General features: G+C 34.8%; 1 protein-coding gene across 1 annotated transcript; it reads right to left on the minus strand.

Moving 5' to 3' along the window:
• Positions 1-5,827: 5,827 nt before the first annotated feature.
• On the minus strand, positions 5,828-7,414 carry LOC147401668 (Protein kinase superfamily protein). Its single transcript, XM_086441581.1, has one exon. It carries the CDS (start codon positions 7,289-7,291, stop codon positions 6,191-6,193), a length of 1,101 nt encoding a protein of 366 aa, XP_086297707.1. The 5' UTR covers positions 7,292-7,414; the 3' UTR covers positions 5,828-6,190.
• Between the last annotated feature and the right edge of the window lie 17,037 nt (positions 7,415-24,451).

The raw sequence follows: 24,451 nt of genomic DNA on the forward strand, positions 1-24,451 counted from the left end.
ATGTAGGAGTGATATCAAGAATCTTCGGCTTTGTACTTATTTTCGAGTGCATCTTAAAGTTCTTTCCCCGATTTGATTGATGGTGGACATCGAACAATGAATCCAATAAGGCATTGAGAATGTGTTTCCGACATCAACAATTAGACTAGTTGAAGTAAGAACATGCACCACTTTTAAAGTGATCAAAAGAAAATAGAATTTTTGTTATCATCACTTGAAATTGGTGTCATAGAAATGGTCCAATATGGAGAATTGGTTGGACATTGATGAAGGTGGAAGATAGGCCATAATATTGGTTTAAAATGATTGGAGAAAATTGGAAATCAAAGAGAAAAAAATGATTGGAAAATCTAGAAAATCGACTCGAGGCATAATAAATTTTGTTGTGTTTAAAGCAATATTTGCCCCCACCATGCAAAACATGACCGACAATGGATTATCGGCAAAGTTGATTCCGAGATACATATACAACGGATTGAATATGAATTCTCATGATTGACTTGTCAAATCTAATCCTGCTCATTTGAATTCCAAAATTTCAAAAATACTTTGATCAATTGAGAGCACTTGCAGGGAAAAACTTAAAACATAAGTTTTCCAATTGAATATTGTGCAATTGAATTGAGTACTAAAGAGGAAAAATAGTCCCATAAAAAAAGAGTGAATAGATGCCAAAAACACCATTTGAATGGATGCCAAACACACCCTTTGATTTTGAAAATCCAATGTCAATGGCTGCTAAAACAACCATTGGGTTTGAAAACACAACTCTTGAGGATCAAGAGGTGCAACATTAAAAAAACAAATACTAGTAAAATAAAATTTTATTGAACAAACTTATAGAGGTTGGGATACAAAGTTTTAATAAAAACAGTTTTTTAAAGCAATGGTTGGACCAAAACCGGTTCCAACAGGGAGCAGATCCTCCATAGCACGAATATTCTGTAGCCCTTTATCGCCCATATCAACATTTGAGGGTTTGCCACATCTTCAAGATGATTGCATCCAATCATTTAAATATAGGAGTACATGGACTGCCCATTTTCAAACACTTGATTATGGTAAATTTTTTTAATATATATTTCTTTCTAATCTTATCTAAACCATGAGTTCAAGAGGGCTGTGTTATTATTTTTCTTGAATGTGGTGTTCTATGGTCGATAGAACAAGAGCTACAGAGAGTTATAGGAGAAATGGGCTACAGAGGATCCGCTCCCGTTCCAACAGATTTAATTTTAAAAGTTTTCTTACATATACGAACTGGGCATCAATATTAACATTCCTCTTGCTCTATGGTTTGAAGGTGACTTTATTTATATTTGCCAGTCTAGTATTCCATGCCCAAGCTAAACACGTTGAAATCAATTTTCAACGTGATCAAATTGTACAATTTATTTATCTCTACACATGATCAATTAGCCGATATTTCTACCAAAGATCTAAACTCTAAATGCATGATTTTCTTTTGTCCTAACTTTGCATGCTTGAGCAACCACTTTAATATTCGTGGTGGCGGAATAAAAGATAAAAGAGTCGTGCTGGAGTAACATTGAAATTGACATCGTTTCAAGCATTGGTGCGGTGTGCACACAGAACCATAGATGCTTCTCACTCGTATGTATGTCGATGAAAAGCATATATGATTTTGTAGATACATCCACATCAGCAATGTCTGAAACAATGTCAATTTCAATGTTACCCAAGATAAATTTGTAAGGAAATTGGCAAAGTCGCTATAGATTGCAAGTGATCCTTTACTACCTAGAAGATAACGTACTATTATTATTTATATTTATTTTTTCTAAAGAAAAGCTAAAGGGATCACCACCAACAACTCCTTTTAACTCTCCAACAGTACCTTAAACTTTCTACACTATTTACTCATTCTAACAATGAGCCCGTGTTAATGAATTTATCATGTTAATTAGTCCATATATAGCCTTTTATTCACCCCATGAGGGAAAAACAAATGGAATACTTTTATTTTACTGCCTCCTCAATGACCTGCTACGTGTACAAAAAATGTGTCTTTAAAAGGAAGAAAATTGTTTTGTACCATCTCTCTCTTACTCATTTTTATTTATTTATTTATAGATTAATTAATTGATGCTCTCATGTGAACAAAATCATAGATCTTTTTTCTTAGTGTAATCGGAAGAAAAACATCTATATATGATTATGTGCATTGCCATGCCAGGAGTTTCAGTTTATCATGACTCTTTAACCTTTATGGTAAATTGTTTTTAACTATTTAACCTTATCTTCAAACCATCATTTTGCCAATTTTTTCTTAACCCTTTTAGAAAGTTAAAAATTTTCTACCGAAATTTTATTCATTTTTACTTCTCCAAAATCCTGTTGTGTATTATGATTTGATATTTGAAGTAGGTATAATCTAAAAGTTAAATGTGACCGTAAAATATTTTACACAAGTCATTGAAGATTACTGGTTTTGGTTTTGGAATGATAATGGATGTCTTTTGGGTCATTTAATTAATTTATTAGAGAAAACCCAGGTCAAAGGAGCAATTTCATAAGTTTTGAAACATAGGGGTATCTCAAACATTCACCAAAACCTTAAGGTATATGTCTCGAGTAATGATTTTCTGACTCTTCCAAGTACCATACTCAAAATATTCTCCTGATGTGACATGTGTTGGAATCATAGATCTTTTTGCCTCGGATACACAATTGCACATATTTATGAAATTTGTATCCCGAGGCAAAAAATCTATGATTATAAACATGTCACATCAAAAGAGTATTTTGAATATGCCACGTGAGAGGAGTCAGATTATCACGACTATAATCAAACGGAGTTCCATCTTCTTTTTATCATTTCAGCATTTTCCTATAAAAAATATTCCTGTGTCACCCCAGCACGACTCTTTAATAATATATAATTATAAAGAACTATCGATTCTGATAAGCTCGACACCCGATAGTCTCGTGTGAGGGACAATTATTTCTTTGAGAATCTTCTTCGTTCAACTTTGGATTATTAAAATCCCAATCCATCCTTGGAATAATTTAATTCGAAATATAATTAGGTCTAACGTCCAAAAGTTACCAAAACTAAAACCTTCCTACCTTATACAATGTAATGGGGAAACTTGAGTGTTGGTCACAAATACCTATTCCCCATGTTGGATAAAATCAAATACTTAAAAAAATCAATGACATTAAAACACTGTCACATTATGAATAAAATGTTGAAGTTATGACTCAAAATCAATTAGACTCGGTCTAAGTGTGAGTGTTTTTGGTTTGATCCAAGGTAATTTGGTTTGGACTTGTAATTTATTCAAGTAACCCATTTATGTGATATTTTTAAAAATATATTTTTTTAATTTTTTTTGTAACTCTAAGTTTAAATCTTTTCTAGAGAAGAGAGAAAATCAAGAGAGAAGAGATTGAGAGGTTCATATGTATTGAGATCTAGAAGTAAGTAAAGCTAAGTGATAGAGATGTTTCCTTATATCAATTTACCTCGTTCCTTCATAGTGAAATTGAGCTATAATACTTATATCTCCGTGGGCATAATTTTTGAGTGAATCATGAAAAAATCTCTTGTTGTAGGTATTGTGTTCTTACTCCTTCTTTGTGTGATTAAATATTTTTTTTGCATTTACTACTATTACTTAAATTATCGTTCATTATCATTATCAAACAAGATCTTGAAAGATGTGGTATATTAGGTGTTTGGTGAAATATTCAATATATTTTTTTATCAAATTAATAACTGAATTTCCTAAAAGTGTTCACATACACAACATAAGTGATTTTCAGTATGTGGTATTACAATAATATTTATTTGAGTGGTGATAATATGACTCTCTCATGTGGCATACTTAATCAAATCTTTTGACGTGGGGTGTGCTAGAACTATATACTTTAGAACTTGGGATACACAATCACACATCCTCATAAATTTGTACAATTGTGTATTTCAATGAAAGGAAATTTATGATTTTAGCACATCCCACATCAGGTGAGTATTTTGAGTATGCCATGTGGGGAGTCAGGTTATCATCACTCAATTTATTTATAACATCACGGGGTGGTAATATCACAGCCCTATTAAAATGTGACATACTCTTTTGACTCACTTACTTACCCTTTGAAATATGGGTGCTACCATTAGTATTGACTGCCACACCAAATTGGCCTGATTGATAATCAATTTTTTTATTGGATTTAGAAAATTCCATCAATGGTTGAAGTCCTAATAATAAGGATGTTATTTAGTACTCTTCTAAATTATATATGCTCCTCATCAATCATGATTCACATAATTATTCTCGCACTCTCGCGTGGACGCATAAAATCTGAAGAAGAGAAGAGTAAAAGAAGAAAGAAAAAAGAAAATTGTTGATGAAATTCATTGCTCTAAATCAATGACTAAATCCAATATCCCCGAATTCAAAAGATATAATCAATCCACTATGCACCATAATTACAATGCTTACTTTTCCAACTATGGCTGTCTAGCTTTTTTCCTTCATCCTATTCACTGTAGGAAAAATATGGGAATGCATCCCAAGATTTTAAGATATATTTGGTAAAATAAATAAGAAAACAATCATGAAACATAAGATTTATGTGATTTCATTAGTAAGGTGTTATTTTTATTTTTTTGATAATCGAATATTCTTGTAGATAGTAGACCGAACTTGTATCTAAACTTTGCTCAGTCCATAGATCATGATCTTGTCCAAGGATTAGTCTTGTGGCACGTGCATCGCCCGCATATCACACGCATTAGATAAGTGAGGGTGTGACCTTGTGGGTGACCCCTAAGAAATTAATACTCATATTGGATATTGAACTCACGACTTATGGGCAATAATTACTTATCGGTCAGAAATTGCTATTGAGCCAACCCCTTGTGTTAACAAAATGGAAAATGCTGGAATGACATAAACGGAGACACAAAGATGAAAAAAATGATGTGGTGGCACACACATGACCGTAAATGCTATTTACTCGTATCTCGCAGAAAAGCATGTAGAGACACCCCATCATTTTGTCACCTTTGTGTCTCTCTTTGTGTCACCCCAACACGACTCTAAGAAAATTGCTTACCTCTACAGAAAATGATGATATTTTTTTTCATTATTTATTTTAAAAAATAAAGTTAAAGTCTTCATCAGGTTCTCTTTGAAATTGAAACGTCTCTCTCGTAGAATCCATAAAATGAGTCATGATTATGAATTTATAATCCGTGCAAAAGACAAAATTACCCTTAAGAAAAAAGTAATTATATTGATGAAAAGGTAATCCAATTTTCGTTACTAATTTAAACCGGCAGAATCACTTTTGGCGTTGAACAATACCCACCAAAATCTTAACTCAAAACATCTTACCCAACAAAAATATTTCATTGTATGAAAATTTTCACAATCTAACTATAGCAAAAACCTTCCTAGATTCAAAAGTTGGATCCTCTTTTTAACTATAATTCTTTTAAGTTTGGTTAGATTCTTTTTCCACTTCGATTTTGCATAAATTTCCAATTTAACTTTTCTTTAATCAATCATCTATATATCTATCTTATGCATCCAAATGGAAATATAAAGTAATTTACCTTGGGATGGGTGTTAACCAATTTTGTAACATACATTCCTTGACCTCGAGATTTTCACTCACCCAACCTTGAGATACACAAAATATGATGCATATTTTGAATACTACTTTTTATCTAAATTAAGTGCATTTTTCTTTTTATGATCCATAATTTTCAAAATCTGTGTGTGTGTGAGGATCCATCATAAGTGAGCCAAAAGAGCATTGCCACTTGATACACTTTGGTGCGAGTCATGTTTCTCTTTAAAGTTTAAATAAAAATCGTGAAAAGGAAAAGATATATATGTAGCCACCTTGCCACATGATACACTTTGGTGTGATGACCAACATTAGGGGCCAGTATTTTGTGACCAACAGCTCATGTTTCCTCCTTTAAAGTTTTAAATAAAAATCGTGAAAAGCAAAAGATACACACATATATATGTAGCCATCAATATGTATAGAGAGATAATCCACTAAAACAAAGCTTTGATTATGAATGTTTGACCACCACCACCACCACCACCTTTTAAGAATCTTATACTTCGGACTGCGTGGGTGCAGGTCGTGGTGTCACTATTTAAGTTAATCACGAGTCGGCTCAGTCAGTACAACTCATTGAGTTTCACTCGAGTGTCTCAGCTAAAACCTCCCTTAACGTCACTTTACCTCCTCCAACACCAACACCAACACCAACATGAAGAACATCTACTTCATGTGTTGTACTACTTGTACACTTAATGGTGGTAATCCTTATTGCTGAATTTCTTCTTCTTCTTCTTCTCTTGTAACTATTCCAAAGAAGGCTTCTCCAAATTGGTATTCGAATTCGTTCTTCCACCACATAGTTTTTCAACTCGGTAATGATCTCATTCATCGATGGACGATTATCTTCTTTCGATGAAACGCAACGCGCCGCGATGTTGAGTATACATCCTATGACACCTTCCATGTTAGTAGACAACCCAACTCGTGCATCGCAAATCTCCGCCGTTCGATCTTCATCGATCAGTGGCAACGCCCAATCAACGATACAAGTGGGGTCCATCCTCACATCTATAGCTCTTCTACAGCTAATAATCTCAAGAAGTAAAACCCCAAAGCTGAAGACATCGTTCTTGGTGCTAAGTTTTCCAGGAGTAGTGTAACAAGGATCTAAGTAACCGATTGTTCCAGCTGGTTGACTCAGTTTCTGACTTGGTGAGTTGGAATCGTGTTGTCTTACTGCAAGACCAAAATCTGCCAACCTAGCATTCCAATTCGAATCGAATAAAACGTTGGCTGACTTTATATCCCTATGAATGATAGAAGGTTTAGATTCATGAAGGAATTGCACCGCACGTGCGATCTGGAAAGCCATGTGTGCACGCTTGGACCAACTTGGTGGTGTTGAAGAGTTGTGGAGATAGTCATGGAGGGAACCGTTGGACATGAACTCCATGACAAGAAGTTTCTTCTTCTGAGTGGACGAGTCGTGACTCAGTCCAACTGGGTTCACAAGGTAAGGGTTTGTTTCTAGAGATGATAGGATATCGATCTCGTTATCGAGTTTCGAGTTGTCTTGAAGGATTTGAAGAGCGAGTGATGGCTTTTTCACAGCTATAAGCTTTCCTGTTTCTTTGAGGATGCCTTTGTAGACGCAGCCATGGCTTCCTTTGCCAATGAGTCTGGAGAGAGAGAAGTCTTGAGTTGCAGTTTGGAGGTCTTTGTAACTAAATTCCTCCATTGTTGGTGTAGTTGGTGTTGTTTATAACTTTATATTGGTTTTATTAGTTTAGTTAGTATAAAAAGGAGGGAAAAGTCGAAGAGCTTAAGTGGGGTACTTGTCATGAAGGCTGATCATGTGTAGCCAGGAGTAGGTTAATGCAACACAATATTACATCTCCTTTTATGCCTCTTTGAGCATTCGTTCATCATGCATAGACCTGTGGGCCAGAAGACAACCAATGAGTCATTCCTTTGAAACCAATGATGAAAAATAAAGCCACATATCAACACAAGTAGAAATTAGGGTTGTCAAAATCGATACAACGATATTGGGTCCCTTTAGATTGGAATCGATTGAGAATCAAAATTTATAGGAACTGACAAGAACTAAGAATCGAAATTGTTTAATGAGAATTTTTTATAATTCCAATTCTGACTTTATTAATTTGGGATTTGGAATCGAAATCGATAGGAACCGAAATTGATAAAATTTAATTGTTCAAGTTCTGATTTCTTTAGGAACCATATCGGACAAACCTATTGACACCCCTACTAGAAAGGATCAACGAACTTAATTTTTGTGTATAAGTAGAATAATAGGCTGGGTCCAACAGTGGATCCCAAGAGTATGCCACCTGGCATAAAAGAGTGCTGCGGTTGAAAATTTCATCCAACTCTTGGGAGTGCAGGATCTGCAAGTGGGATGTCATGTCTATCTCTGACGTAAGGTGTGGGCAAGTATCATTCTTCCGGGTTCAACAGCCTTGAAAGTGAAGGGAAAGCTTTGCACTACCTATCAAGGGTAAAGAGGCTTTGGGGGTATATAGGAAAAGGGAACTGGTTTTCTGGATTGACAGTCCAAAACTATTCACTGGGTCAAGAAGTGATGTGCACCATACTTTAACTACCTACCATAGTCCCATGCATTGATGCCGTGCAAGTAAGCCCACGAACACATACGAGCAATGTAGTCAGAATAATACGAAAAGATTCATTCTTAAATGAAAAAAGATTCATTCTTAAATGAAAATGTTCAAGATTCATAAAAAATTATGGACCTTTTCATTTTAGGTCTGATTAATTTATTTACCATATTTTTAAAATATTTTTTTATTTTAGGAAAGTTTTGTTTTGTTAATAACTTTAGTTATAGAAGTCAGAATCACACACCATTGATTTAATTTTACTTCTAAGATTAAATAGTGTCTATTTTCATGTTTAAGTCATTTTTAATATTTTTAGTAATTTTTCTATTTTTTTTTTGTTTTATTTTTTATTTTTATTTTTTTTGATTTTTTGGAATAAGATTCTTTTATATAAATAATGTTGTAACTCTACTACGGGGGTGTAGACACCCCATTTTTGTACTCACCTGATTAATCAACTCGTCAACCCGATTGCAACGATTCCCAATGATGGATGATTATTCCAATGCTCTATTTTGTTATTAGATGTATTTCAAAAATTCAGATGAGGTATCTCAAATTAACAAAACTTTAGAAACCACTCTACGCTAAGAAAATATAATCCCAAAAGCCTAGAAATTATCATCTTACAGACAAAAAAAAGCTTCATGATAAAAATCACTAAAAAATAATCAAATTACGAAAATACCTCTAACATCAAAATATCCCTAGAGCCTACAATACGCTTAGGAAAACCCTTTCAAACACATAAAACAACAAATCAAAATCAAATAAATCATTTCGCCAATTTTCACATAATTTGACAAAATTACAAAATGCCCCTCATAAAGTTCATGATCATTTCGCACAAAAAATTTCATAAATGACACAAAATAATATTCCTATTAATTCCTTAAGAAAAATCAATTCCAAAACATCTTGCAACATTGAAAATCTATTTAAAACGCAAAAAAGTCATCTCCGAAGGCAAAACGGTAATTTCACAATTTTAATAATTAAAAATTCTAAAATTAATAATTAAAACATTAATTGATGTAAAGTGAAATCTTAATTAAAATTAAAGTCAATCAAGTAAGACTCAAGTCAAAATCTTAAAGTCAAGTCAATCAAGTAAGATTCAAATCAAAATCCTAAAGTCAAGTCAATCAAGTAGACTAAAAGTCAAAATCCTAATAAAATTCTAATTAAATAATAACTCTATTTAAAATAATTCTAATTAAATAATAACTCTATTTAAAATAATTCTAATTTAACACTAACTCTATCTAAAAAGCATCTAAAAAATCTATAAATAGGGTCCCTATAACCTATTTTCGTATAAAAAAATAAACTTTAAAAAAAATAGGTCAAAAAGCTTTCTTAGTCTCCCATAAACCCTAATTTTAAAGTCCTAACTTCTTACCTAACACTTATACATCAACTTTAGCTCAAAAAACACCTAGAAACCGTTTCAAAACACCTAGAAATTCATAAGCAAAATCAGAAAAATTCATAAGGAGGTACTTTATCTTGGAGATTTGAAGCAAATCCGGTGACAGAACGAAACGAAGAGTGCTGTACAAGGAGCTGTTCTATCAAATATGAGGAAACAAAATCGTTGCATTCTTAAAGGTAAGTTTTTTTTATTATTTAGATTTTTTTTAGCAATGTAATTTTATTTGAGAATTAGTAGAGACCGACGTTTGCTAGGCGGGGTTGGTGCTTACCACTTTCCAACCTCGTAACGTGATCCCCGGATCCGTATTTTTCTTTCGTAGATAAGTATTATTTATCTTTTAAAGTCAGTGTTCAGTGGCGACTCCCAAACCTCAAAGGTCAAAAGCGGATCCGCGTATCCTACGGATCGAGGACGCTTTCAGTGGCGACTCTACTGGGGATTATTGAGGATCAAACTTGAAAAGCCCCAAATATGGGAAGCATTGCCAGTAGGACCTTTTATTTTAATTTATTTTTAGTTATTTGTTTATCCATTTATTTTATTTTCTTTTATCATTCTTTTTCACTTAATTATTGATCATTTGTTTGGATTCCGAATACATACTTTAGCACATTTTTATGGTTCAATCTAGGATCATCCGGACTGACCCTAAATAATGCAGGATGTCAAGAGGATAATATTGTGAAAAAATGGTTGTTGAACCATTTTCATTATTTGATTTATTTTATATTTTTGGGTTGTATTATCTTTTTTTTGGCATTATTTGGATTGATTTTGAGTATGTCATTTTGGAATATCGCTTTTTATGATTCAATTTAGGATCATTTTGGGATGATCCTAAATAATGAAAGATTCAAATTGACATAAATTGAGGACGGAATGATGGTGGTTGGGATGAGAGTTATGATTTTTTTTTAAAAGAAAAAATCTTGGATGAATTTTTTTTTAGTGCATTACTAGGCATATGCGGCGAGTTGTGAAAATAAATTATTTGTGAGTAATGCGCTAATAAACAAAAAAATGTGTCTTTTTTAATGTTGTTCGTGATGAGGAGATAATTCCAAGAAAAAACAATCCGAAAAAAATCGTAAAAAATAAAATTTTTTACGCGTGGTGTGCCATTAGCAGAAATCCGTTTATGCTGTTTTTTATCTCCTTTTCCAATAGAAAAAAAATGAAAATCAGCAGAGAGAGAGAGACGTCTCTCTCTCACTCTCTATCAAGATTTGTGCTTCAAGTTTCAATCACAAGAACTCTTGAGTCCGATACTTCAATCTGCGGTTTGAATTCGATAAACAACTTATTTATTCTTGGAAAATTTCTGTTAAAAGAATCATATTGGATCCAACGCTGTTTTCTCAATTTTGATTATTCCTGTTCTGGTTTTGTAAATTTTGGTTTTTGATAGACGATATTGAGATACCCAATTGGTTAAATGGATTGCCTTTAGCGCCCAAATATCACTCATCGATTGAATTTCACATGTTTTATTAAAAAAAAAAACAAAAGAATATTTCAATTGTTGTCGATCTTAAATTTAGATTCGAAAAACTTAGATCAAAGATCTCAGATGTGCACTTAAGAAATTCGAGGTTCATGGATTTGGGTTCATCGATTTGGATGAAATCAGATCTATCTTGGAGAATTGGGTATAGATGTGTAGACACTCATTGATTCTTCGATTTCGATTGCATCCTGAGATTACATAAACGAATTGAAGGATCAAAGATGTGGAATCATCGACTCTATGAGTCGATCTCTTCTTGTTGTGGAAATGTGATCATGAATCTCATTAAGGCTCCATGTGATATATATATAATATATATTTTTCATATTAGATGATGTTGAATATTATGAGGTGAGTTAACTTAATAAATTCACATTTGAATAGGTCACGTGCTACATTAGGGTGCATGGTTTTCTTTTGATACCCGATTGATGTGATCATATCCCTTGGATATATTGATCGATTGAACCATTGAGACTAACATGTTGATTGCTTACTTCTAATTAATTGATTGGCTTGGATTGATTGATTGATTTTAATTTCTTTTGATTAGCATGCTATGACTTTTGATAATCTTGTGATATTTGCATTTGTTATGATTGTGGTTCATTGATGATCTGATCTGGCCCACGGGCCCATTTATTTGAAATAAAAATGCCCCGGGCACACCCCACCTTGTATTACACACACCACAAGTACGTTTACTATTTTGCACACTTGCATATCCCAATATAGCCAACGTGGCACTAGTGTGTGGCCCGGTCTCTTCCGAGATACAATGTCATTCATGAAAACCACAACTCCAATCATGTACCTTAAGTATATTAAACTGGGGCATCAGTACCGTCTGATCAGATAACTCTGAAAGGTATATCGATGCACGCAGGCTGGAGCAACCTGAGCTTTTGACCTATTGTGAGCTACATGGTCACATGTCCCGTTTGCCAACGTAGTACTAGTACGTGGTCGGTCTCCTTGTGGGATGCCAAACCATTTATAAAAGCTACAACTCTTGATTCGTACCCATAAGTATATCAAAGATGATCCAAGTACATCAATTGCACTTCTTGGTTAAAACCAGTGCTTAAGCGAGATCCTGCTTCAATGTACTACGGTACTAGGAGGATAAACTACCTTTATTCTAGAAAAAATGTGATTTAAGAGTGCCTTTACTCAAGCATTGTATGCCACTTATAATCTGGGGATTAAACTGACTACTTTTGACTTCAGAGAAGTGAGTTGAAGTTTTAGATTATTACCTATACAGTATATCAAACCAAATCACCACGTACCGTCTGATTGAGTACGCTTGAGAGGTATATTGGTGAACTTGGGCAAAGGTGGCCAGATAAATTGCATTGCACGTAGTAAACCTAGAGTCTAGAAGCCTTCATATATCTCACGACCTGAACTGACTATGAGTGTTCCCAGGTTGCTCTATTTAATCCAACCAACAAGTAAGTGGGTAGACTGATCCAGACTATTCAAACTAAACCCACTATATTGATCCGACCCAACCGGTGAAATGTATCGATCAATTTGAACCAATTAACTAGTTGGCCCAATTGACAAATGGATCAAACTAATTAATACCAAATTAGTTGGACTAATTGGTTTCACTTTTAAAGATCCAGACCACTTTATATAGAAAGATTCGATCTTAGGGTCAAATTAATTTGTTTAATCAAAGGTTCTATCCTAATTAGGGGTAGACCGTGACTAACATTTTTTACCTTCTTGGTCACTATAGACTTATAGTGCATTTGGATTCGATATTTCCTACCAGACTTGGGCTATTCTATATCGAAACTTTAATCATGTGGTTAAGAGTCAATCCTTTAGAGTTAATGGTTAACCTTGGTTTACTTCCAATTAGGTGATAATTGGTCCTAAACATTCTAAAACCACCATCTGTACCACTTTAGGTAGGTGAAAAAAGTCATCTTTCCAGAGTATCATTGTTAAATCTGAGTAGTCAGCCCTCACCACAAAAAGAAATAAATACAATAGATGAAGCAACACTCCGTCAGATTTTGGAATCTTTTTAAGCAAAAATTATCATTTCTGTCCAAACACAAATTGAAGTCCTGAAAACTGAAAAGGAAAAAGATAAAGTTATAGAGCCTCATAATATGTTTGACCTCGTCGAAAACCAAGAAGATGATCACTTACACGTTGACCCTATCTTAGCTCATCGAATAACTCAAGTTGAAATTGCTTTGAAGAACATCAAAGACCCCAATAATCTTACTATTGGATTAGGGGCAATGACGTTATTTCCCATGGTCCGTCTGTCAGAGAAGTTCACGATGTTAGACATGGAGAAGTTTGATGGGATTGGATGCCCTAGGACTCACTTGAAAGTATATGTCGGCATAATACAATCTCAGGGTTTGAGTGAAGAACAGATGGCACAACTTTTTTAAAGAATCTTTATAGGTCCTGCCTTACGCTGGTGTAGACACCCCATTTTTGCACTTGCTGATTAATTAACTCGTCAACCCGATCGCAACGGTTCCCAATGATGGATGTTTATTCCAATACTTTATTTTGTTACCAGATATGTTTCAGAAATCTGGATGAGGTATCTCGAACTGACAAAACTTTAGAAATCACGCTATGCTAGGAAAATACAACCCTAGAAACATAGAAATCATCATCTCGTAGATCAAAAAGAAGCTTTACGATAAAAATCACTAAAAATGATCAAATTACCAAAATACCCCTAACATCAAAACAACCTTAGAGCCTATGCTACGATTAGGGAAACTTATTCAAACACATAAAATAATAAATCGAAACCAAATAAACTATTTTACCAATTTTCACAGAATTCGATAAAATTACGAAAAGGCCCCTCATAAAGTTTACGACCATTTCATACAAAAAAATTCATAAATGACAACAACCAACATTCCCATTGAATTCCTTATGAAAAATTGATTCCAAAACATCCTGGAACATTGAAAAATGACTTAAAACATAAAAAATCATATTCCAGGGTAAAATGGTAATTTCACAAATTTAATAATTAAAAATTTTGAAATTAATAAATAAAACATTAAATAATGTAAAGTGAAACATTAATAAAATTAATTTAAAATTTTAAACTAAAAAATCGATCAATCAGGCTTTCAGGCAAAATTGTTAATGGTTGTCAAGATATTTATTCAAGGACCCCTCCATTTAGGGGCCCAAAGAATTAAAGATATAATAAAAGGGATTTTTCAAAAATTAAAGTCAATCAAGTAAGATTAAAGTCAACCTTAAAGTCAATCAAATAAGACTAAAGTTAAGATATTAAAAGCCAACCAAGAAAGACTAAAGTCAAAGTATTAAAGTCAATCTCATAAGACTAAAGTTAAAACCCTAAATCAAAATCCTAATCTAAACTAATAAAGTCAATCTTATAAAACTAAAGTCAAAATCCTAAATCAAAATCCTAATCTAAACTAATCAAGTCAATCTCATAAGACTAAAGTCAAAACCCTAAATTAAAATCCTAAAGACTAAGTCAATCTCATAAGACCAAAGTCAAAATCCTAATTAAAACTCTAAAAGAAATCCTAATCAAACCCTAATGCTTCTAAAAAATTTTATAAATAGGAGCCTCCACACCCTATTTTCGTATCAAAGAAAAAACCCTAGAAAAATTAGGTCAAGAAACCTCCACAACTTTCCCAAAACCCTAATTTTGAAGTCCCAACTCCTTACCTAACACCTATGCTTCAATTTTAGCTTGAAAAATACCTAGAAGCCTTTCAAAAATACCCCAAAATCCATAACAAATTCAAAGAATCCAGATCCAAGAAAGAGATACCTTGCCTCGGAGATCAGAAATCAAATCCGGAGATAGAACGAAGCAAGGAGTACGGTACAAGGAGCAGTTTCATCAGATATGAGGGAATAGAACCTTTGCATATCGAAGGTAAAATTTCTATTATTTTTTATCTAGGTTTTGTCATTAGCAATGTAGTCTTATTTGGGATAAGTAGAAATCAGCATTGGCCGGGCGGGGTTGGTGCCTAATACCTTCCAACCCCGTAATGTGATCCCCGAATTCAATTTTTCTATAGTAAATTAGTTTTTTATCCGTTTAAAGTCATTGATCGGTTCCTAGACCGTAATAAGTAGGTGGCGACTCCCAAACCTCAAGTGTCAAAAGTGGATCTGCGCACCCTACGGATGGATGATGCTTTCAGTGGCGACTCCACTGGGGACCATTGAGGATCAGACTTGAAAAACCCCAAGTATGGGAGCATTGCCAGGATGACCTAATTTTTTTTTATTCAGTTCAATTTTATTTATTTATTTATTTATTTTTGTGACTTGATTGTGGATGATTTTGGGTATTGTATTTTTTTTCCAATTAAGGGTCACTTTTTGATGACCCCTAAGTAATGAGAGATTCAAATTGACATATGAAAATGATGGAAAGATGAAGGTTGGGATAACAGTATTAAAATATTTTTACAGAATATTCTAGTGAGAATTAAGTCTGGACACCTATTATTAAAATGTAGATCTTATCGAGTAGATTAATTTAGAACCTGAATTCACTCGATTTCGTTATCGGGAGCCTTGGATATCATCGATGCAAGTTCAATATGTAAATTTGGAATTGTTGCTGAATGAAGGTTGGAACAACAATGTTAAAACGTTTTTATAGAACATTTTAGTTAGAATTAGATCTGGGCACCTATTAATAAAATGTAGATCCCATCAAGTAGATTAATTTGGAATCTGAATTCACTTAATTTCGTTATCGGGAGCCTTAGATATCATCGATGCAAGTTCAATCTGTAAATCTGGAATTGTTGCTGAATGAAGATTGGGATAGTAATGTTAAAACGTTTTTAAGAACAGTCTAATAAGAATTAAGTCTGAGAACCTCTTAATAAAACGTAGATCTCATCGAGTAGATTAATTTAGAACCTGAGTTCACTCAATTTTGTTATCAGGAGCCTTGGATATCATCGATACAAGTTCAATATGTAAATCTGGAATTGTTGCTGAATGAAGGTTGGAACAGCAATGTTAAAACGTTTTTACAGAACATTCTAGTCAGAATTAGGTCTGGGCACCTAGTAATAAAATGTAGATCCCATCGAGTAGATTAATTCAGAATCTGAATTCATTCGATTTCGTTATCGAGAGCCTTAGATATCATCGATGCAAATTCAGATTATTTTTTTTCTAATTCACAGAAAATCTGAATTTATCTAGTGTTAGTACAGTTAATGTTCCTGAGAGCGAGCTCATTTGGCACTAGGATCTTTCTCTTTGATTTTTTTTTGGATGTGTTTCTAGTTTTTTTTTATAATTTAAAAAAAAAAAAAGGTTCATCGCTACTCATCTCAACAATTATCATTCTATCATCAATGTAACATCTATTGGAATCTCGATTTATTTAGGATCACCCAAAACAACCCTTGATTGGACCATAAAATTACAAAAATTGTGTCTATTGGAATGATTAGATCTAATTGATTAGTATATTCTGCACTCATTGATTGATCTATCATAATTGATGTATGCATGAGATGTGCATGTTTAAATCTTAAATTGAACTATATGAATATATGTTTGATCAATGTATGCCTGCACTTGTATGATTTAATATCCTCTCTTGTATGGTTTAATTGGACCCATGACTTAATCTGTTTAAAAAAGGTCCCGGGCACACCCCACCCTGTTTTGCACACACCAAATGCACGTTTATTGTTTTGCACACTTACACGTCCCATATCGCCAACGTGGCACTAGTGCGTGGCCCGATTTCTTTGGAGATGCGACATCATTCATGAAAACCACAACTCCAATCACGTACCTTAGGGTATATCAAACTGGGGCATCAATACCGTCTGATTAGGTTATTCTGAGAGGTATATTGATGCACCCAGGCTGGAGCGACCTGAGCCTTTGACCTATTGTGAGTCACACTGTCACATCTCCTGATTGTCAACGTAGTACTAGTACGTGGTCGGTCCCCTCGTTGGATGCCAAACCATTTATGAAAGCTACAACTCTTGACTTGTACCCATATGTATGTAAAAGAAAATATAAGTATATCTCAATTGCACTTCTTGGTCAAAACCGGTGCCTAAGCAAGATCTTGCCCCGTTTTACCCTACTGTATGAGGGGGATAGACTACGTCTATTCTAGACGAGAGGTATTTAAGTGGGCCCTTGCTCAGCATCGTGCGCCACCTCTCAACTGGGGATCAAACTAGCTGTTTTTGACTTCAGAGAAGTGAGTTGAGGTTTTAGATTATCACCTATATGGTATATCAAACCAAGTCACCACGTATCGAGAGGTATATAGGTGTGCTTGGGCAAGGGTATCTAGATAAAAATGCATTGCACGTAGTAAGCTTAGAGTCTAGAAACCTTCTTTGTAGGTCATGACTCGAACTTATCGTGGGTGTTCCCGGGTTGTTTATTGAATGAAACCTTGTGAATGATAAATGTATGTGAATAATGGGATCAACATGTGAATGATGAGATGAATGTATGTGAATGATAAGATCAGAATGCATGTGAATGATGAGATAAATGCATATGAATGATGAGATTAGGAATGTGCGGATTTGCCTTCAAGGATAAATTTTTTGTTGTTTAACCTGATTTGAAATTACAGTATCACTGGGTACACCAACCCAATAAAAAATCTATTTTAAACTTGACCCAGTCCATCTCGATCCAACGATCATTATGGGCGGGACCATTTAAATCGAAATAAAAATCAAATTTTCAAAAAGGGAAAATGGTTTACAAAGGGAAAGTATTTTCTGGAAAAAGTGTTTTCCAAAAGAAGTGTTCTTTAAAAAAAATGTTTTCCAAAAATAGTGTTGTTATCTAGAAAAAATGTTTTCTAAGAAAAAGTGTTTTCCAGAAAATATTTTCCATAAGACAAGACTTTCCAAGAGAAAATACTTTTCAAATAAAAAACTATTTTTCAGAGAAAAAATATTTTTTAAAAGAAAATAAAATGAAGGAAAAATGATTTACAAAAGATCTATTTTTGCATGAAAATTTTTTGAAATATGTTTTTTACCAAAAATCTATTTTTTGCATGGACCTTGTAAAATTATCGAAATGTGTTTTTCTAAAAAGAAAATGATTGCCAAAAATAATCAGAATTGTGAAAATTGTTATTCAATAAAAATATTATTTTCAAGAGTGCAATAAAATTATTTTCCTTCTGAATAATCATTAAATGAATGAATTGTTTAATGGATTGGTGCACAAAATTCAATAAAATCTCAAGGTTAATTTAAAATGTTATCAAGGGGGTGACACTGAAATTGGTTAAATTCACCTTCAAAGAGGTTTAAGAGTTATCATTATACTTAAGCTCAATCATCCATCGTCTAACTAAGGTTGTAAGTCCGATCAGTTAGAACAAACGTCAGTACCAAGTCAACAATTAGAAATAACCTCAGAATTTCTCAATATCGCACAGTTGTTCCATGAAGATCACCGTACCTCAATCATGTTGGTTGTAAGCAATGTCTCAGTCCTCAGTCCTAATCAAACCCGTTGTGGGTAGTTGTATTGAGTTTTCATGAGTTATTTGAGTTAGCTCGAGTCCAATTTTTCAATATCATATTTTCTTTAGATCGAGTCTACTCTTTTTCTACTGAGTCAAGTTAATTTGTCAAGTCTATAGAGGTATCTGTCGTCCCTTCTGAATTTGATTGGATAAAGAAAATTTTTGAATACCTCAAGCGTATTAACGAATTAACTAATAATCTAGTTTCAAGGATATATTTTTCTCCTGAACAAGAAGATAAAAGTCGGGCTTAAGAAAGCAAAGAAGGTCATTGACCTCGGAACAGAAATAAATTCTTAAAGAGATTCAAATAGAAACCATCCTATCCCTAGAGGAATACGAGGGGATAATGAATTTACTCAGTAATTTCAAAAGACTTGTTCGCGTGGTCTGATGAGGATATGTTAGGTGCAAGCTTGGGTGTTGTTCAACACGGAATAGATACTCACCCAATGAGATGAAAATATTGATGGAGATGTTATAAAATGTATCGGTGCTATCCTCATTGCATCTTGAGTTGCAAATCACATATTATCAGTTGATATGGGGGCACCTTCTGAACTGATCTTTGATAATGGGTCATACTTCAAAGCTTACTCTGTGTTCAAAGTTCAAGATCCGGCATTACAAATCTCAGATTAATGAAATAGTTGAAACGGTATTGATCTCTGATAATGGGTCGTACATTAAAGCTTAGGTTATCACTCTGTGTTCAAAGTTCGAGATTCGACATCACATTGTCTCTCTACCGTTCTCAGATTAATGGAAAGGTTGAAGCAGCCAATAAAATATCTCAAAACAATCATCAAGGAAATGTGTTAATCACACCAGGATTAGTTAGAAAAGTTACCATTCATACTAGGGGCACATCATACTTCAATACAGTCTTCCACTAGAGATATTCCCTACTTTCTAGTGTCTGATATGGAAGTAATCTTACCAGTGAAATGTAAATCCCGTTTCTCAAGGCCTTCAAGGAAAGTCAATTGTCAGAAGCAGATTGGGTTTGTCAACGGTATGAAGAATTAAGTTTGATCGAAGAAAAATGACTAAGAGCTTTGTATCACATACAAGCTTATTAAAGAAGAGTTGCCCGTGCGTTTGACAAAAAGATCAAGGCCCGTCACTTACAAGTCAGGGATTTAGTACTTAAAGAGAATCGAGCACCTATCTTTGACCCTAGAGGGAAGTTCAAACCAAATTGGGGGGGGGGGTCTGTTCATCGTCAAATAAACATTACCCGAAAAAACTGTCAGACTTCAAGATCATGATGGAATCGAATTACCAGAACCAACCAACCTTGACCAAATCAAATGGTACTACATTTAAGGGGGCAATTTTTGACCAAATTAATTTTCTTACTACCTAGTTCATTATCTCCTTTCTCAACCCCTTTGCAGCTTTTTCAAAAAAAAAATTATTATGCCTTTTTTCTTTCTCAGCCTGATCACCTAACCTAGGAGAGGGAACATTTGAACTACGTTTTGGTCTGATCCCAAAAATCTGGGGTATGTAGGCAACCTGAGAAGTTACTTCAGGCCCGACCACATCAAAATAAAAAATAGATTCCCCGACAATGAAAAAATCTAAAAAAGATATTTCAAAAGAAAAAGAAATCCAAAATGGGGAAGAAAATTTAAACAAAAAGAAAACAATTTAAAATGAAATGCCACACAAGGGGCATTTGGGTTTTTAAACCTCAAAATTCCTTTATTTTTATATCCAGTCCTAAGCTTACCTATAAAAGTCCTCCTGAGTACCGTATGAAAAGTCAAGGAAGATAGTAAAACATGATTAGACAGTAACTCTAGAAGTTCAGAGGAGAAGAAAAAAGATAAAAAAATGATGAAGCCTGCTAAGTTGAAAACCTGAAAAGTACGACTTAGGCAAAAATTAAGGCAAGCTCGCAAGGTTGAAAATCCGAAGGGACAACTTTGACAACAATCAGAGCCAAGAAAAAAGAAAAAGCTCACTAGATCGAAAACCTGAAAAGGCGATCTAGGTAAAAGTTAGAGTAAGCTCGATAGATTGAAAACCTGAAAATGCGATCTAGGCAAAAGTTAGAGTAACAAAGAAAAGTAGAAGAAAATCCCAAACTGAGAGCGGTCTGAGCTGAAACATCAGAAGTCCGAATAATCAAGGTCAATACTTAGCTTAAACTAGGCATAGACTCGGAAGCCACAAGTATCTTGTCTACGATTGATCTGAAAATTCCTACTTCCCCAAGTGAACCAATGGAGAGAAGGGTGAATTCTATGATGAGTCTCAAAAGGAGATATTTTGTTCTCTTGAACCTGACTCAAAATCTTCAATAAAATTAATCAAAATTAAAAGTTGGATCTTTATTGCGCTTGTGGTAATCAAATATTTCAAACCTTTATACAAGGGGAATTTTCTTTTTCCTCTAAATATGTAATTTCCACCCTTGTACCAGGGGCATTTTTTAATTTTTGCATGATGTGTTCGATTATCTTCAATGCCATGTTTATTGTCAAACTAGGGGCATTTTGTTTTTGAGCAATCCTAAAAGATAATAGGAACCCCAAACTTAAGGTTAACCTCTTGATAACAGTTTTTCGAAAAACCTTTGAGGTTCAAAAGAAATAAAAACTCAGGTTTTAAATTCATAAAACTTTTTGGATAAAACCTTGAGGTTCAAACCAAAGCACTTCAGATCTCACATTTGACTGTGCCTAGAGATTAACTAATAATTCATTTACCTAAAGTAGGAGATATGGCATTCTTTCGTAGATTCTTTTCCAGATCCAATCATTCTTGGATTCGATCATTTCTCTTCCAGATTCATTATCTTCCAGATCTATTCGTTCTCCGATTCATTCTAATCAGCATTCTCAAAATTCATTCATTCTTTCCCAAAAATTCCTTCATTCCTCTGCCAGTTTTGTTTAGTTACCGCCAAGGGTTATCTTGGATTTTGCTCAGACGCCGCCAATGGTTTTCTCAGAAATATGCTCAGATGCCGCCAAGGGTTTTCTTGGAATTATGCTCAGATGCGGCCGAAGGTTTTCTCGGAACTATGCTCAGTTACCGTCGAGGGTTTTCTCGGAATTATGCTCAATGCTGCCAAGGATTTTCTTGGAATTATGCTCAGATGCCGCCGAGGGTTTTCTCGGAACTATGCTTAGATACCGCCAAGGGTTTTCTTGAAATTATGCTCAGATGCCGCCGAGGGTTTTCTCGGAACTATGCTCAGATGCCGCCAAGGGTTTTCTTGGAATTATGCTCAGATGCCGCCGAGGATTTTCTCGGAACTATGCACAGATGCCGCCGAGGGTTTTCTCGAAATTATGCTCAGATGCCGTTGAGGGTTTTCTCAGAATTATGCTCAGTTACCGTCGAGGGATTTCTCGGAACTATGCTCAGATGCCGCCAAGGATTTTCTTGAAATTATGCTCAGATGCCACCTAGGGTTTTCTCAGAATTATGCTTAGATGCCGCCAAGGGTTTTCTTGGAATTATGCTCAGATGCCGTCGTGGGTTTTCTCGGAACTATGCTCAGATGCCGTCAAGGGTTTTCTTGGAATTATGCTCAGATGCCACCGAGGGTATTCTTGGAATTATGCTCAGATGCCGCCGAGGATTTTCTCGGAACTATGCTCAGATGCCGCCGAGGGTTTTCTCGAAATTATGCTCAGATGCCGTCGAGGGTTTTCTCAGAATTATGCTCAGTTACCGTCGAGGGATTTCTCGGAACTATGCTCAGATGCCGCCAAGGATTTTCTTGAAATTATGCTCAGATGCCACCTAGGATTTTCTCAGAATTATGCTTAGATGCCGCCAAGGGTTTTCTTGGAATTATGCTCAGATGCCGTCGAGGGTTTTCTCGGAACTATGCTCAGATGCCGCCAAGGGTTTTCTTGGAATTATGCTCAGATGCCACCGAGGGTATTCTTGGAATTATGCTCAGATGGCGTCGAGGGTTTTCTCGGAACTATGCTCAGATGTCGCCGAGGGTTTTCTCGGAACTATGCTCAGATGCTGCCGAGGGTTTTCTCCGAATTATGCTCAGTTACCGTCGAGGGTTTTCTTGGAACTATGCTCAGATGCCGCCAAGGGTTTTTTGAAATTATGCTTAGATGCCGCCGAGGGTTTTCTCGGAATTATGCCTAGTTACCGCCGAGGGTTTTCTCGGAACTATGCTCAGATGCCGCCGAGGGTTTTCTCTGAACTATGCTCAGTTACCACTGAGGGTTTTCTCGGAATTATGCTCAGATGCCGTCGAGTGTTTTCTCGGAACTATGCTCAGTTACCGCCGAGGATTTTCTCGGAACTATGCTCAGATGCCGTCGAGGGTTTTCTCAGAATTATGCTCAGATGCTACCGAGGGTTTTCTCGGAACTATGCTCAGATGCCGCGGAGGGTTTTCTAGGAATTATGCTCAGATGCCGCCGAGGGTTTTCTTGAAACTATGCTCTGATGCTGCCAAGGATTTTCTTGGAATTATGCTCAGATGCCACCGAGGGTTTTTCTTGGAACTATGCTCAGATGCCACTGAGGGTTTTCTCGGAACTATGCTCAGATGCCGTCGAGGGTTTTCTCGGAACTATGCTCAGATACCGCCAAGGGTTTCTCGGAATTATGCTCAGTTTAGCTTAATTTATATTCATTTTGTGCTCAGATTTTACTCAAACTCTTTGAATTCTATCTCAGATTTTAAGTCCACACACTTGCACAGTTGTTACATCAGTCAAGGAGAATTTTCTAAAAATTCAAGGATCTGACACTGCTAGTGAGAGCTCGAGCTCAAAGACCTGACATTTTTTCAGTTCGGGGAGAGTTTCACCCTCAAGGATCCGAACACCCCGACGAATTGCTAAATTAGGCTGCAGAACGAACTGTCACTAGCTTTGGCATTCAGATATCGCACTATCTACCAAAATAGATTTGCTATCTAGTTTGCTTCAACCCTCTGTTAAAGAGGGGCATTTGTAGACACCCCATTTTTGCACTCGCTTGATTAATCAACTCGTCAACCCGATCGCAATGGTTCCCAATGATGGATGTTTATTCCAATGGTTTATTTTGTTACCAAATATGTTTAAGAAATTCGGATGAGGTATCTCGAACTGATAAAACTTTAGAAACCACACTACGCTAGGAAAATACGACCCCAGAAACATAGAAATCATCATCTTGTAGACCAAAAAGAAATTTCACGATAAAAATCACTAAAAATGACCAAATTATCAAAATACGCCTAACATCAAAATAACCTTAGAGCCTACGTTACGATTAGGAAAACTCATTCAAACACATAAAGTAACAAATCGAAACCAAATAAACTATTTCGCCAATTTTCACAGAATTCGACAAAATTACGAAATGTCCCTCATAAAGTTCATGGCCATTTCATATAGAAATATTCATAAATGAAAAAAACCAACATTCCCATTGAATTCCTTATGAAAAACTGATTCCAAAACATCTTGGAACATTGAAAAATGACTTAAAACGTAAAAAATCCTCTCCCAAGGTAAAACGGTAATTTCACAAATTTAATAATTAAAAATTTTTGAAATTAATAAATAAAATATTAAATAATGTAAAGTTAAACATTAATAAAATTAATTTAAAAATTTAAACTAAAAAATCAATCAATCAGGCTTTCAGGCAAAATTATTGATGGTTGTCAAGATATTTATTCAAGGGCCCCTCCATCTGGGGGTCCAAAGAATTAAAGATATAATAAAAGGGGGTTCTTCAAAAATTAAAGTCAATTAAGTAAGACTAAA

This window comes from Akebia trifoliata, chromosome 5 (assembly GCF_017979445.1).
Source record: "Akebia trifoliata isolate Shusen 1 chromosome 5, ASM1797944v1, whole genome shotgun sequence".
In the NCBI taxonomy this organism is placed as follows: domain Eukaryota; kingdom Viridiplantae; phylum Streptophyta; class Magnoliopsida; order Ranunculales; family Lardizabalaceae; genus Akebia; species Akebia trifoliata.

Coding starts and splice junctions, on each gene's coding strand:
- LOC147401668 (XM_086441581.1), bottom strand. CDS start 7,291: ATGGAGGAATTTAGTTACAAAGACCTCCAAACTGCAACTCAAGACTTC.